Source organism: Condylura cristata, unplaced genomic scaffold, assembly GCF_000260355.1.
Source record: "Condylura cristata isolate star-nosed mole 26May11 unplaced genomic scaffold, ConCri1.0 scaffold00029, whole genome shotgun sequence".
Lineage (NCBI taxonomy): Eukaryota > Metazoa > Chordata > Mammalia > Eulipotyphla > Talpidae > Condylura > Condylura cristata.
Genome location: NW_004567130.1, coordinates 19,097,940 through 19,114,067, shown reverse-complemented (window position 1 = coordinate 19,114,067; position 16,128 = coordinate 19,097,940). Strand labels below are relative to the sequence as shown.

At 48.3% G+C, this 16,128-nt stretch overlaps 1 protein-coding gene across 1 annotated transcript in view; it reads right to left on the bottom strand.

The window, feature by feature from the left end:
• Positions 1-1,760, bottom strand: part of RYR2 (ryanodine receptor 2 (cardiac)) — a 385,785-nt gene extending 384,025 nt beyond the window's left edge. The window contains exons 1-2 of the mRNA XM_012730855.1: positions 1,603-1,760; positions 1,387-1,501 (exon numbers count right to left, since the gene is read on the bottom strand). Coding sequence (XP_012586309.1) covers positions 1,387-1,501; positions 1,603-1,760 — 273 coding nt within the window. The remainder of the gene's footprint in view (positions 1-1,386; positions 1,502-1,602) is intronic.
• Between the last annotated feature and the right edge of the window lie 14,368 nt (positions 1,761-16,128).

Here is a 16,128-nt window from a genome sequence, read left to right as displayed (position 1 = left end):
GGAGGAAGTAAGAGCAGAAGGAGGAAGTGGGGGAGGAAGTAAGAGCAGAAGGAGGAAGTGGAAGAGGAAGTAAGAGCAGAAGGAGGAAGTGGAAGTAAGGGCAGAAGGAGGAAGTGGAAGTAAGGGCAGAAGGAGGAAGTGGAGGAGGAAGTAAGGGCAGAAGGAGGAGGTGGAGGAGGAAGTAGAACAGGAAGTGTTATTTTGGGGACCCTGAGGCTTGGGCCTCGTGGCAGCCCCGGCAGAGAGACCCAGGACGGGGCAGAGCAGCCCAACAGGGCACGCAGCGTGGGCTCCCACCCCGACCCCGTTCCGCACTCCCTACACCCCAGAGCCAAGGACTGGAGCGGCTCACCAGAGTGCTCTCTGGCTTAGGAGAACTATGTGACCCCACAGACACGCCTGCGGCCCCCCACAGCTGCCGCGCTGCTGCCAGCACCCATCTCTCAGGGAGCGCAGAGGAGAGTAGGGCAAGAACTTTATCTCACGGCGTGATCTGGCTTTGGGGAAAGGAAACACTCGGGGAGCTGAAGCAGCTTCTGCAGAAGTGGGATCAAGCACTGAGCCGGAGTCCCCACGCCGGCGCCCTTATCTTTTTCCCACACGCTGCAGGTTCGTTCCGCAGCCGAGATGCCCGGTGAGCTACAACATCGCCCTGCTGGGTGGAAACAGAGCCCAGAGCACGGCTTTCTTGTCCCAGGAGATCAGCGTTCAGTGGGAGTCGCCTCCGTGGCGAGGCCAGGCTGCCAGACCTGGGGGTAGGGAAGCCTGTCTTCGCAAAAACCAAGCGAGGCTGGAGACCGACGCTTCCTCATTAACAATAATAAGAAAGAAAGAAAACTGAGGCTATCCGAGTGAGGCGTGGGGGGACAGAGCGGGGCGATGGGAGACTGTGGAGGATACAGGGCCTTCAGCGGGGGGCCGTGTGGCAGACTCCACAGAGGCCTGACCCCACATGCCGCTCCGCCTTGGAAACCAATGTCACCCCAGTGACAAAGGCAGTTTTAAAAATAAAAACAGAATGGGTATGAGGTGCTGTCGACTGTGGAAGCTGTGGAGAAACTGAGGCCGGAAGGCACGCTGAAACGAACCCGATGGCAGTAACACCCTTGAACAGCTGTGACTGGGGTAATTCAGGGAGGAAATTTTAAAATACAGAAGCAAGTCCCGTGTTTTACATAGAAAGGGGCAATGCGCGCCCCTGTTTCCCCGCCACCAGCCGCGTCTGAGGGACACAGCTCCGTGACGAGGCTACTCCGGCCGCCAGAAGCCGCCCTGCCCATCCACATGGGTCTGCGGCTGCTTCCTGCCTGGCTGCAGCAGGTGAGATCAGCTGTTAGCATCACCTGATAATAAGTCCCAGATCACTTCTTCATTTAATTATCTTGCCTGAGACTTGAAAGGGGACGAGCACACTGAGGAGATGCCTGCTGAAAGCAAAGCACCATTCCCTAGGCGGTGGAGCTGGGAGCCGAGGAGGTCCTGAACACTGCGAGAGCAGCTCCTAGGCCAGAACGGGGGGATGGGTGAAAAACAGGGGGACAGGTGAAAGCAGCGTCAGCTTCTAGCATCCAGGAGCAGCGCGAGGCCATCGAAGAACCCTACCGTTCCACCTGCTCCCCAAAATGCTTGTCCTGCCCTTGAATAAAAGCAGCAATCACCTTAACATTCATGGAGCCCTCGACGTACCTGGACACCTCACGGCCTGGAAGAACCATGTGCCCGTCCTCGACGTACAAGCTGGGATTTCCTAGACGCGCCATTCAATCTCCCTGATACCCTCGGCTCTTCGGCTCTTAGCAGTCACAGCTTTCTGCTTACACGGCCTGATTGCTCCCATGCCGCTTTATCACGTTAGAGGAAACATTAGATGCTGGGAAAGCAGCAACAGCAGGAACGGAAGCAGAGACGTCGGCTGTAGGTGGACAGATTTGATTTGGGACCAACCGAGAAGCAGTGAAACCCTGGCAGCGGGAGAGTTCTGGCCTCAGGGAGCTGGAGGCTGCTGTGAACGAGATCCCCAGAGCAGGGTGAGTGCGTAGATGAGGGAGGATTGAACAGGGGGCTTTCACGTCAGGCAGCAAGGGAGCAGTGAGGGGCCAGTGCAGGAGGGGCTGGCAGGGATGAGCAGGCTGGACCCACAATCCAACATGGCGCCCACACATGCTGGTGAGTGCGTGAGATGGGCCACTTGTCCCTGGGATGGCTGCAAGTAGAACACGGCCTGAATGTTGAGTCTGCATGGACAAGAGCCCATGTTTAACGGACCTTCAAGGGGATGGATGCTGACGGGAAACACTTGGGAGCCCAGTGGGGATTCCTCCGACGTCCGTGTCCAGAGACTACTGAGCCAGAGAGTCAACACCCCACTGCTGCACCCAGAAACTCAGGGAAGTGGAAAGAGGCAGTTAAGTGTTCCTCTGTGTTACGGGGCTGACGAAAGGGAAGATGTATGGAGGTGTGTGAGCAGCATACAGCCCCCACCTCTTTTCCCAGAAAGACACAGACTCCCAAGTGCACATTCCAGTCCCCAATGAACAGTCTGGGAATAGCTCACACACCAACACAAGCAGAGAGGGGCAAAGGGGGTCTGGGGGGGCATCCTGTCATCTGGCAAGAGAGGACGCTCATTCTTCCCCCTTTGGGCTTTGTTTTTAAATATTTGATGAGATCAGGAAAGGCAAGACAAAAGCTGCCAAGAGAGAGTTAACTGCTGGGCCTGAGAATAGAATGGGGTGGGTGCCCAGCACAGTCCAGTGTCCAGACGCCAAGGATTTGTCATCTGGCTGCTGCCTTTCCAACCACCACTGCCTGTGTTACACGGCAGCCCGACGTGAACTGGGTGCCTGTCTGTGGGGCCTCCCCTACACTTAAGATTCAACTGCACTGCAGGTGCACACAAAAGGGTCAATAATGGGCTTATTTACAAAGGGGAAAGGAAAAGGAATAACCCAGGGAAAGAGAGAGAGAGAGAAGTTAGCTAGAGCATCCTGCCAGTTCCACTGACTTCAAACCCCAATAGCACATGGAAAGATCATCGAGAGCCAAGCGACCAGCCACCAACCACAAGGCCAAGGGAGAGAGCCAGAACTCAACATGGCTCCCTCATATAGACAGACAGACAGGTAGATAGACAGACAGACAGACAGATAGATAGACAGACAGACAGATAGAGCAATAGATAGATCCCAAAATGGTTGCTTAGCTCCACCCTTGGGTCCTCACAGTCCTCCCTCTGGTATTGCTGGGAGCTGTAGTTTCAATCACTGGAGTAGGTGGTGGAGTCCACAAAACCTCTATCTACAGAGTTCGTTCAGGACATCCTAACACTTAAACACAAATTCATCGAGGGTAAGTGGTTGTAGGAATCTTATCACTAACTTCAACGTTGTACACAAATGGCACAGAGCCTTTTGGCTGTTTTTCCCCCTAGTTCCAAGCCATGAATAAATTAAGTTTCAAATGTGAACGGCTGATTGTCACCAGAAACTCCTGAGCAGGGGCTCACGGCAAAAACCTGTGTTTGATGAGGGGTCTGGCTGTCGTTCCAGATGGCCTAAGGTCATTGTAACATTCACAAAAAAAAAAAAAAGAAGAAGAAGAAGAAAAGAAAACTCACAAGTCATTATAGAAGGCAAGTCATTTGGCCAATTAAGACATTCAGTCTTTATTTCATATTTACTATTTCCTGGTTTCAACGGTGTCTCATAAGAACAGCAAGGAAATGTAAGCATTAGCATCGCCTGACAGTCTAGCTGTAAATGAAAACAGTTAATTCATCTGTGTACTGCGTCACTTACGAGCTTCCCTAGAAACATTCCTTGAAAAAAGAACTGTAACAACAGCGGGGCTCCTCTGAACAGAGAGAGCTCAGAGAAGCTAAAAAAGCACTTGGCTCCCACACATCTGCTCACCCAAGCACTCGGTGGTGAACCTTAGGTGACTGAGAACTTGAAAATACAAAGGGACGGAGACAAGGCAAGTCTCCTTGTCATACGCATATCATCTCCTTCCCAGCTGAAGGAACATAATATGAGGGTTTTCGTTTGCATGGGCATGGAAGCAGGACCCACAAATTAATACAATTAATACAAGGGTGCACTGGCAGCAGCAAGTTCGATACTGCATTCCCCGCACCACTGGAAATACTCGGCATCTTAATTCATTGCAGCAGTAGCCAGAATGGAAGCTCTGAAACAGGTTTTCAGCCACAACGCCAAACGATGTGCACGTGGTTTAAAACCTCCCTGTACCCCGTCAGAAGGGTAGCAGGTTGGCCACACAGTTCTACGGAGGAAAATGAGTCAACGCACAAACACTGCAAGAACAGGAGCCAAGCAGCACGACGGACTCAGTAATGTGAGTGACGGTTCACCCATGATACCCTATGAATGCTCATCAGCGCTCATCCGAGCCTGCGCAGACTCCAGCTGGTGACCCCCCGACACGTGTGTGAGCAGGACTGAAAGTTTCATCTCCAAAGAAGTCCTTGCTCTGTTTCTTCCCACCCCACCGCCCCCCATTAAAAATTGGCACCCAATTTCCATCTACCACCCAAGCTCCATCTACCCAGCACACACTTGTCTGGCTTGTCAAAAAAGGGGCCACATTTGTATTGTCAACACTTCTACCACTACACAGTCAGTGAGTGTCTGTCCAACAGCCAGTCCGTTGCACAGTGCAGAATGAAAATAAAATCCTTCAAACTCTTCCACCTTCCTCTTTGAGAATTCTCTGCTGTGCGCGGGGACGAGGGGGGAGGTCACAAAGTAAGCACGCTGCATCTTTCCAGGGCAGCAGCCATACTAACTGGGGACCATATTTTCAGACTTTTATATTAAAATGCTCTGAGGCGGGAGAAGAAACAGAGCAGGGTGGGAAGAGCGGAGGGACCTTGGTGATGGCGCCCAAAGATGGGTGGTAGGGATTTCACAGAGAAACCACATACTACAAAAACGAAGGCTGATGCAATGAATATATTTTAAAAATAGAAAAATTTTAAAAATAAAATGCTCTGGGCCCTCCCTGGTGGCGCAGCAAGTTAAAGCACAGCACTGAGAAGCTAAGCCGCTTCAGCATGAGTTTGATCCCCACCCGGGAGGAGACCACATGGCGTGGCAGATCTCTCCTGACCCGCCCGCTGCTTCCCTCAGCAGTGTACTTTGGTGATCTGCCTGTTCTGCTCCCCGCTCTGTCTCTGGGGAGTCCTCTCATCCCCTGTACCTCTGGCCTGTGCCCAGTTCTGTGTGCATAGATAAATCAATCTTAAAAAGTAATAATAAAATGCTCTGATATAAGCTGAGAGAGTCAAAAACCCCCACTGGCTGTTAAGATCAAATACACGTCTCTAAATGGATTGTCTGCTTACACTGCAAGCAGCTCTAAAATTGTCCTCCAGGAAGCCCTGGCCACCAGCCTCGACGGTCACTTCCCCTCGCTGGCACTGATGGCGTCGCTCGGACAAGCCTGACGGCCATCACCACTGGCCCCAGCTCATGTCTTCTCAGCCCTGCTCCTCCACGGCCGCTCCCCCTCTGCCTCTCCCACTCTGCCCATCTCGGATACAAGGAAGGCCAGAGGGAAACTAGTAGGAAAAAGTAATTGAGTAGAATGCCTAGAGAAATGATCTGATACAAATAAGCTGAAGTAATAATTTCGAAAATAAAACATTACTTAAAGCGCTCACACTCTTGCCTGACACTGTTTGGAAGGGAAAACATGGATTTGCCAAAATATCGAAGGAAATTATTCACTCTGGGCAAGTGCTTTGCTGAGGTTTTAACAAATTATGAAAGACAACATTGACTGATAAACGCATCATCAAGGATTCTCCTTGGGAAATATTTCTCTCAAGTTAAACGCTACATTAACATTCCTGGTGTTTTGGGACTACTTTTAGCCATCTTGACAGAAAATAATTAAGTCTAGTACAAAGTTCACTTCTGTGTCCATCACACAAACTATAAATGTCCAACTTGCTGTGCTGTTTTAAAATGCATTACTTACTCTTGATAAAAAGAAATTGTTTAATTATCAAGTTCCTTAAAGAGAAAATTCATGTATCAATGCACATTTTTAAGTTATTCTTTTAAAATCAATCCTTTTAAATTCTGTTGTTAAACGTGAATGCTTTCTTTACTATTTTTCTCTTAGAAATCATAAAATAGAGTCAGACTATCAGTAAATCATTCATGACTGGGCTACATCATGATGTATGTTTTCTAGAATACTTTTACAAACACTTCTTCAGAGCAACCTATGAAGAACAGATTTTTACTTCACTTTTTAAAAATTAGCAGCTCAAGTCATAAGATCCTAAAAAGCCATTTTCCCTCATCTACAATTAAACTTTTCTTACTTTAATAAACTGTTTTCAAGAATACAACTACTATAACATCCATCTATTCCACTTGTGGGTATTTATCCAAAGAATACAAAAACACTAAGATGAACATATATATTTATCTCTGTGCTCACAGCAGCATTATTTACAATAGCCAAGACAGGGAAATAACCTCAATGTTGACCAAGAGATGAACAGGCAAAGCAAATGTGGTATGTGCATATAATGGAATACTACTTGGTCATGAAAAAGAACGAAATTTTGCCATCTATCACAATTTGGATGGATCTTGAGGGTTTGATGCTAAAGAGAAATGGCAAACAGAGAAAACCCATATGATTTCACTGATAAGTGGACTATAAAGAAATAAAACAAATTTAAAAATCAAATTTAGATACAGAAAACCGGTTGGGATGGTCACCAGGGGGTAAAGGGTTGGGGGGGTGAGTAAATGGGGCCAAGAGCACAAGTGTATAGTGGCACATGGACACTAGACTTTACATGGTGATCACAAATTAATGCATACAGATGTCAAATTATAATACTGTACACATGAAAAGTGTTATAAACCAAGATTCCCTCAATGAAAACTTTAGAAATAAGTTTTCAAATAAAGGCAATTCTCCTAGATTTGTTACATTTATGTCACACTTTAAGAGATAAAAGAGATTTATGTCCTGATCAAATGTCTCCCTTGTATTGTTTCCTCAACTGGCTCCTGCAGGACTTGGAAGAAAATATCTATAAAAGTCACGGGACAGGGAGAGATCAAAACAGTAACAAGAAATTCACTGTACACACCAGAAGCCACAAAACAGTCCATGAAACCACTTAAAGTAAAAATAGATTTTGGTAAATAAGAATCCATTTAAATATTTGCTTCAATCATAACAGAGTAAAGACTTTCTGAAAGAAATTCCCATACCCAACCCCATTTGCAAGTCAGAGCAAATATCATCCAGAAAAGGAATATAGGGTAGATGACACTACATTAACAAATGGGAAGTTTGGTGGTTTTTTTTTTTTTTAAGATTTTTATTTATTCATACAGAACTGGGGTACAGGCCAGAGATGTGGAGGGTGAGAGGATTCACCAGAGACAGAGTGGGGAGCAGAACAGGCAGATCGAGGAAGTACACTGCTGAGGGGAGCAGCGGGAGGGTCAGGAGAGGTCTGCTACACCATGTGGTCACCTCCGGGGCAGGCGGGGATCGAACTCATGCGGAAGTGGCTTTAGCTTCTTAGTGCTGTGCTTTAACCCGCTGCGCCACCAGGGAGGGCCAGGAAGTTTGGTTTTTTAAGTCTCTAAGAACATCCATCCACCAGAAAACATGGAGAAAGGGAAGGTGGGAGGGAGGGTAGCTTCTAGCCAATGAATTGGAAGTTTGGGATAAAGGAAAGTCAAGTTCGTTAGCATCTTACTTAGAAGGCATGAGTCACTGTGCCACAAATACTATACAGAACCATGTAATAGAGGTTCCCAGTTATCATCAAAGGGAAATGGTGTGGAATTAACCTGTGTACAGGTTAAAAAAAAATAAAAAGCTAAGGAAACATGAACTAAGCACTGGATGTCGACAGAAGAGAGTTTAGGTAAGAAGAACCTTCCTACAACACCACAATTAGCCAAAGTGAAGGTCCCCAGGGTAATAGTCATGGGCTGGAAGATTCAATATAGTAAAGACACCAATTCACCTCAAACTGATACACAAGTGTTAAGTGATTCATATCAAAACCCCAGTGAAGGATGTTGATAGTTAAACACAGACTGTTTTAAAGCATGTGGAATCAAAGGAGCTAGATTGATAAAGCAATTTTGTAAAAGAAGAATAAAGTGGGAGAAAACACACACACCCCCATTTCAATATTCATGAAGCTACAGTATTCAAGTCTGCAGGAAACAGACAATGGATGAGGGAACAGAACCAGAAGCAGAGGAGGCCCCGAGCAATGCGGCCAGCTTGCTACCCAACAGCGGGGTGGCCGTCTGTAACGTGCAGGGACACCTGCCCGTCGATAGACTGAGTAAGTGAATAAAGAGCTTCGGTAAAGGCTCCCAGCTTATTCACAAGTTAACTCAAAATGGATCATAAATTGACATGCTGAACTATACAGCTTCAGAAGCAAGCGTAGAATAAATATTTACAATCAAGGGCTTGGTGAAGAGTACTTGCAGAGAACACTAAATGCGTAACCCATAAAATAAAAATAGTAATACATTGCACTTCGCAAAAATTAAAAGCATTTGTTTTCAGATGATTGTTAAGCAGAAGAAAACATAGCTACAAACTGGGAGAAAAAAGCTGCAAACCACATTTCTTATCAAGAACTCATCCAGAATTTATAAAGAACTCTCAAAATCCAACTGCTACGAAAATCCACTTGACCGGAGAGAATTACCAAGATGGCACACGGATGGACTCCTAGCCGCTCCTAGCCAAAACCTGCAGACGCTCCATGAGGTTCACGTTTGAATTAAAGGTGGCAGGAAGGGGCACGGTCTGGCGTGAAAAGCGCCATCTCCGAGTCACAGACCCCGCGCCCACCTGCGCGACATGTTCAAGGCGGCAGAGCTATAAAAATGGAGGACAGGCTCACGGTTCCAGGGGCTGGGAAGGGTTAGACTGCATGACAGCAAAGGGGGAGATTCCTGGGTCTGACTGGGGTAGACATGAGGCACGTCTAGTTGCCATCAGATGACACACATCTCCGCACATGCTCCACGACAGGCGTGTTTCTGCATTGGACAGCGTCCTACCTCAAAGGAAGATGCAGTCAACAGGGCCCCTGGGCCTTCTCACAAGCTGCTTCTGTGCTGCCTTCACAGCTTGCTGTGGCTGACATTAGTTCAACTAAAAACGTTTCTTAAAAACGAGTCACCAAAAAAATCCGATGGTACAATTTGTATTTCCTACCAAAAGTCAGTTTCTGGTGCAAGGGTCTATTTTCCACTTAGGATCCAGAAAATGGCAGCAAGTGAACCTTTTCCTGGCGCACAGCTATTCACCTGGATGAGACGCAGGATCCGAGGAAGACGGTGGAGAGCAGCCAGCTTCCGCGATGTGCCATTGCCCTGAGTGGGGCAGAGAAAGGCGGCAATATGGCGCTATGTTAAGCTCTCACAGCCACAGGAAAAGGAGGCCGGGAGGCGTGGGGCGCTGAGATGGGGCTGGGGCGGCCTGTGAGCAGGGGGGACCCAGAAACAGGACAGACCCTTGGATGAAGCCAAAGAGGCCACAGTCTGTCCACAGGCAGTTACCAATGTATCTGTGGAAAGTACTAAATGTTCTGTGGAACAGCATTATGTGGAAAAAGGTATCACCCAGACCTCTATATAATGTGCAGCTTTTAAAAGAAAATCAGGCATGATGTGAAAGCTGTTAAAAAAGTAAATCTTAAAATCTCTTCTTACAAGAAAAAAGTCCATGATGGTAACAGACGTTAACTAAGTTTCTTGTGGTCATCACGTCCCAATATACACAAATAGTCAACCATGGTCTATACCTGAAACTAATATAATGTGTCAAAGACGCATCCATTCTAAAAAGAGAGAAAAACACATGCCAAATGGGGAGACTAAATATCTGAAAACAAAAGGCAACAGAAGCATCTCGACCAGTGATGGACATTGTAAATAAATTTTTCTGAAAGTAAAGGGGAAGGAGAATAGCGCAGCTTGAGTCTAAAGAGTGAGTCAAACATAGACCTACGATCATCACCTAAGACAAGAATCTACAACCGTCTTAGCGGTGGGTACGCCAGAGAACTAGAGAGAGCAAAAGACATTTTTGAACCGGTAGAAATATCAAAAGAAAATATCCAAATTGAAGTAGAGGAAAAAAAAGAAGTAAAATCACAGTGAAAAGGAACAAAGACTCATAGCTGAACTCCAAACAGAGGCAAGAGAGGAGGCGGACCGACATCTGCAGAAATATCAGCCAAGAATTTTCCAAACTGGATAAAAATATTAGAACACACATTCGAGATACTCTGTGCATCCCAAGCAGGATGAATAGAATAAAAATATCACTTTACCATCAGAAAACAATAAGACATACAGCTGACCTTTCAAATAGAAATAACAAAAGCCAGAAATGCTGGCCATAAAACCACCACCGACTGTCAATTTTATACTCAAACAAGGAGAAATACAGAGTTTTCGCAACAAAAACAGAGAGCATTTGTTGCGGTAGGCCCAGGGTAAGACATCCTAAGGGAGCCCTTCAGACAGCAGAAAAGCGCTCCCCGGTGGGAGGCTGGTGTGGGGGAGCAGGGCGGAGAAGGCTCCATCACTCCGCCAGGTCTAGATAAATCCAGGCCGCCTCCAGCAGCTGCAGCTGCTCCTAGGAGCCTCTCCTCAGCCCAAGCGGAGTGAAGTGAAGAAGGAATGACTGTTACTTCATATAGAAAAAAAGGCCAGCTTTCCCAGGCCCCAGAAAACCATGCAAATTCCTATCAAATAACACCAAAACCTGAAAAAGCAAGAACCAACAGGTGAATTCTGGAAAAGTCATGCCAGGGAAGGAGACTGGCAGGTGGCTCTCCCCCTGGGGACCCTCTGTCCAAAATGAACACTGAGCGCGATTTTTGAGTCTTAATTTTTGTCCAAAAATAAAAAAATTCTCTCCAGATTTCTTTCAGTTAACAAAAAAAGGTACTGACGTGGCGCAAGATGCTGTCACTTGGGCTCCTTAAAATTTGACAACAGGACCTGACTCAAGCAGATGTTGGTGGGAGAGGGGATGGGTCTCTTCCTAAAACTGTATGAGAGCAATCAATTCCAGATGGAGCACAGACCTCAATGTCAACGAAGGTAAAAGTACTAGTGGGCAGCATGGGAGGACATCTGCAGAGCCCCCGGCAAGCAAAGATTTCTGGAGCGGGTACACAAAACAAAAACCATAAATGATAACCGGAAATACCCTGATATGAAAAACTGCTGTCTAGCAAAAGGCCAGAAAAGACAAAAGCAACAGTATTGGAGAAGATGTTTGAAAAGACGCGTCTGACGAAAGCTTCATAATAACGGCCAAGAAATTTTTCAAATCATTATTTTTTCAAAAAGCTAAACCTTGAATAAAATGCCCCAAAAGTACATCCAACTGGCGCTTCAGACACAACATAAGTCATCATGTAAGTCCAACGTAAGTCATCATGAAATGCAAATCAAAATCCCAGCGAAAGACTTCTAATGACTAGTTCTTTAGAAACTAACATTCACCAGGAACAACTGGAGGAAGCATTGGTTGTTATAACCACTTTGGAAAACTTTCAAGGAGAAGCAACAAATTAACATTCCAATCAGCAATTCCGCTCACAGGTGCATCTCCAACAGAAATGCACACATAACTGTTTTTCAGACAGTCGTCCAATATTTGATATTTGAGAATACCAGCCCTGTTTATAAGACCGGCTTCATTCCTCAAAGTAAGCACTGGAGAAAACCAACGTCCATCAGTAGGAAGAGTCTCTCAACTGGAGTCCAAGACGATGATAATGGGCCACCGCCCAACATCAAGCAAAAGACAGCAGATTCTGGAGCATTCACCGCTCCATTTGCGTGAAGCCAGAAGCAGGCAGAGTTAGCCTACTCTGGAGAGGAAGGTAACCACCAGCAGGGGCGTGACTGAGGTTTCAGGGGGACCCAAAATCTGCATACACAGTGACCATTCCACAGATGTGTTCTCGCTGCAGAAAGCATCAAGCTGTATTCTCAAGACTTGCAAGCTGTATATGCTCTATGTAGCCCTTCAGCTGTAAAGGCTTTTCAAAGCAAGACAAAAAACCTGAAAAGCAAGTTAGTCTTAGGAACAGTTGCCTGTGGACAAGAACTATCTCATTTTATCCACGGAGTCAGGTAGAATGTCCTCCCTATCATATTTAAAAAGGTGGAGAAAAGAATAACAAGAACAATGGTGATATATGTTTTTTTGTATGGATACAAGGAGCTATCAGCCAGCATCTCATTAATCTCATTAATGTCCCCCTGAATTAAATGAAAATATGTAGACTGAATGATTAGAGCAGAAAGTAGAACTCAGCTGTCACAGATCTAGGAGGAACTCTTAGGTCGGTCTCAGGGTTCCAGCCTTGACCCTTTCCCACTCGGGAGACTTATCAGTGACACCATGGAAATGACTTTAAGCCCACGAGGAGGCCAGAGAGGAGAGATGAACTTGTTGAAGGCAGGACCCTGTTTACAGAGAACACAACTGCCCCATCCAGGACACCCACAGTAACACCGCTCAGTGAAAACATCTGCCTAACATGGCAAATCCAGTATTTACAACGCTCATGAAGAGCTAGAGCAAACGGAAAGCCAACTGTGTGAATTAAAATGAGTGCCCCAGGGCCCTCCCTGGTGGCGCAGTGGCTTACAGCACAGCACTGAGAAGCTAAAGACGCTTCAGCATGAGTTCGATCCCTGCCTGCCCTGGAGGTGACCCACATGGCACGGCAGATCTCTCCTGACCCACCTGCTGCTCCCATTAGCAGTATATTTCAGTACAACTGCCTGTTCTGCTCCCCATTCTGTCTCTGGTGAACCCTCTCACAGCCCCTGCACCTCTGGCCTGTACCCCAGCTCTTTATGCGCAAATAAATGAAAAAAAATGAATGCCCCAAACACACTCATCAGGATCCCGCATAAAACACAGCCTCCGCGTCCCATCCTTTATAGTCATTTTTCTTCCCTCTACCTCACTCATGTGAAAAGCCACTCTGCTCTCCATATTTCAATTTGTGACACAGAAGAATGTTATCAAAAACACTTTGACAATAATTTTCCACTGCCCATAAAAATAGGCTGAATTTATGTAACCTTAAAAAAATCGACTGCATTTACTCATATTGTCGGGCCCTGCCTGGAAGCTGGACCACTGAATTATGCAGAGATCTTGACTGGCGTGCTGCAAACAGGCCATCACTCATTTTTCTCTCTGTGCAAAGATTTGCAAGTCCTTCTTGATTTATTTACCAGACTTTGTCTTGGTGGGCTTTTAGTGGGCTGCCTTACAGCAGAGCACAGCAGCATCACGGTTAATGCTCAGATCTTAAAGCCCATTTTTACATCCTGGTTATTAGGGTTATCTGCAGTACTAGGGTACACACAGCACTGAAATGCATCCTTCTGCCCATGTGTACAGGGAAATACACAGATGATCTCTCTGCTCCGTCCCTCCCCGCCTGCCTGTGACTGCAGGAAATTCGTGAGATCTTGGAATCTCTGGTACCATTATCTAGTAGCATTCGGGTCCTCGCTTTAGGTCTTTTCAGAGCAATGTTTTTGTTCATGGTAACTTAACTTCTTGCTGTGTCAATCATGTGAAATCCTCAAATTTTTGTTCTGCAGAAAATGTCCTTAGTGAGACCCAAACTAGAAAACACCCTGCTGACAGTAGATAGGACAGCTGCCGCTCACTCGGTCGCAAGCACTTGGGGTGGCCGTCTTCCTCCCTGCGACTTGAGCCAGACACTGCGCCCATGCTCCGCATCTCCCCTTCTCTGGCCCCCCACGATGCTAGGAGCCCTAGAGAAGGCGGCAGAGCTCCAGGTAGCCAGGAGGAAGACAACTACTTGTGCTAACCCCACTTCTCCTCTCACTCTTCTGCACGACTCTGTGTTCTCAGAAATACGAGAGACAGCTATGTGTGGCTGGCGCGTTTACGCCTGCACTTAATTCCACCCCTAGGGCCATGCAGTCGTTGGCTTCCCGACCACGAGCCCGTCTCCCTACCCAGCAACTGCTGGCAGCACAAGGCGTGACGGGCAGAAGCAAGGAAGGCGACCTGCACGCTGGGCCGTGCTGCCCCGCCGGAGGGAAAAGCTGCTGTACGGAGTGGCGGCGCTGCTGAGCTCGACAAAGAACTTGCGTCTTCGCGTATGTCTGCATGGACTTCATGGATGTGACGCCTGGCGAGCATGTGGAGGGCTGCTTCTGCGCAGAGCGTGGAATAGTCAATGTCTTCAGAGCAGTTTCCTTGTAAGAAAGTGCTGCAGGCAGTGACTCGGGCCACCCGGAACTGAAGGTGCAGCCCTGTGACGTGCAACTGCGTCTTGAAAGTTGGCAATGAGGAGGAAACCTACCTGGATCCACACACGGAAATGTTACCTACATGTACTGCTTAGATTTTCTCTGGACGCTTTGGCAAGTTCCACGTTGTTCTGCTAGACGGTAGTGCCAATTACATTAAATGGAGGAGAAGTTCTCAGAAAATGTAATTTGTTCAGTTGTGTGGAAATTACTGAAATCTGTCTCGTCAGCTAAAGCAGTCACCATAAGCCGAGAGCCAAGGGCGGCCGTGACATAGTTCAACCTGCTCCCCGGAGCTGAGCTGTCAGAAAGATGCTGTCACACAGCCTGCCCGTTTGCTAACGACCATCTGTAAATACCTATATCCGTTCCCACATCTTTTCAAGTCCATAGCTGTAAGAAAAAAGCGCTTTAGCAACATGAACTTCCCGCCTGTCCTAATGAGAGAGGCTTGCTTCAGACGCCCTGGATTATTTAATCACCAAAATCACACAACGCCCAAATAAAGAAACACGCCCAGCTTAGAAGCAGGGAAGCTCGAACTTTAATTGCTTTCCAAAAGGTCCACAGCAGAAAAAGACACTATGCAAAGCTAGCCTAAAAGCAAATTAAAGCAGAGGGAGCTCTGAAGTCAGCTAACAGTGGGCAGTGAAGATGGCGAAAGCCAGGTCGCGCCCGTTGCCCACACCCCACTGCAGCACAGCAGGGCAGGGTGTCCGCCTGCCCCTCCCTGGGTCCTCCGTCCATCACCGCTCCTGGCGCGTGACTCAGATAAGGTCTCTCCCAGGAGAGAAAAGGAAAATCATCAGTGACTTTCTCTCACCTGCCTCCCCCTCAAGCTACCAGCTCCACCCTGTTCCTCCCAGCACCCTCTGTGTGAAAAGGTTGTCCAGGCCTCAGCCTCTGCCCTCTCTTCCCCTCAGTCCACTCTCCGCTCTCCACATCTTGTCCACCTTCCTCCTGGGGCCAGTGGCCAAGGTGATCAGCCCCGCCTTGGCTCCAGAGCACTGCTCTGGCTCCTCCCCAGACCATCTCACCCATTTCTGCGGCTGTGCTGTCGCCAGCAGCCCCTCGTCTGCCCGGGAGGCCACCGTCCCCCCAGAATCGGACCTCGCGTTGCCAGCGCCACACGTTCAGTCCGTTCCTGGGGCTGACACAACACGGGAGCGCAGCTCGGAGACAGAACCATATTGTCTCAGGGCTCTGGGGGGGGGCGGGGGGGGCGGGGAGAGAGGCGGGGGGCTGGGGGAACCACACTGGAGGGGTCCAGGCCGGGGTCCAGGCTGCAGTCAGCGGAGCGCCCCCCGCCCAGGACGGTGAGAGGACACCAGCTGCAGCCTTCGAGCTCCAGCCGGAGCCTCCAACAATGGGTGCAGCACTCGGGCCCCCACGCCTCGTATGGGCCAGTGTCTCCCCGCCCCAGTTGTCCGTGTGTGCGCCCCGACCCCCAGAACACCCACACAGGCGGGGACCCACGAAGGGCTCCCAAATTGTTATTTCTACAAAGAGCCTGTCTCAGATGAGGTCACAGTCTGAGGCGCCCAGCATCAGGCCGCCCCTCTATTCTGGGGACACCCATGGACCAGTTCACAGCTCCCCCCATCACCAGCCCCAGCACCGCCACCGTTTGCCCCTTCCCAGCCGGCGCAGCCCCCAGCCCTTCTGCCTCTCCACTCCCCAGCAGGCCGCAGCCCCCCAGCCCTCCTGCCTCTCCGGCCCACCCCGCGCCAGGCCCAGGCCTGCGCCTAATGGCTGC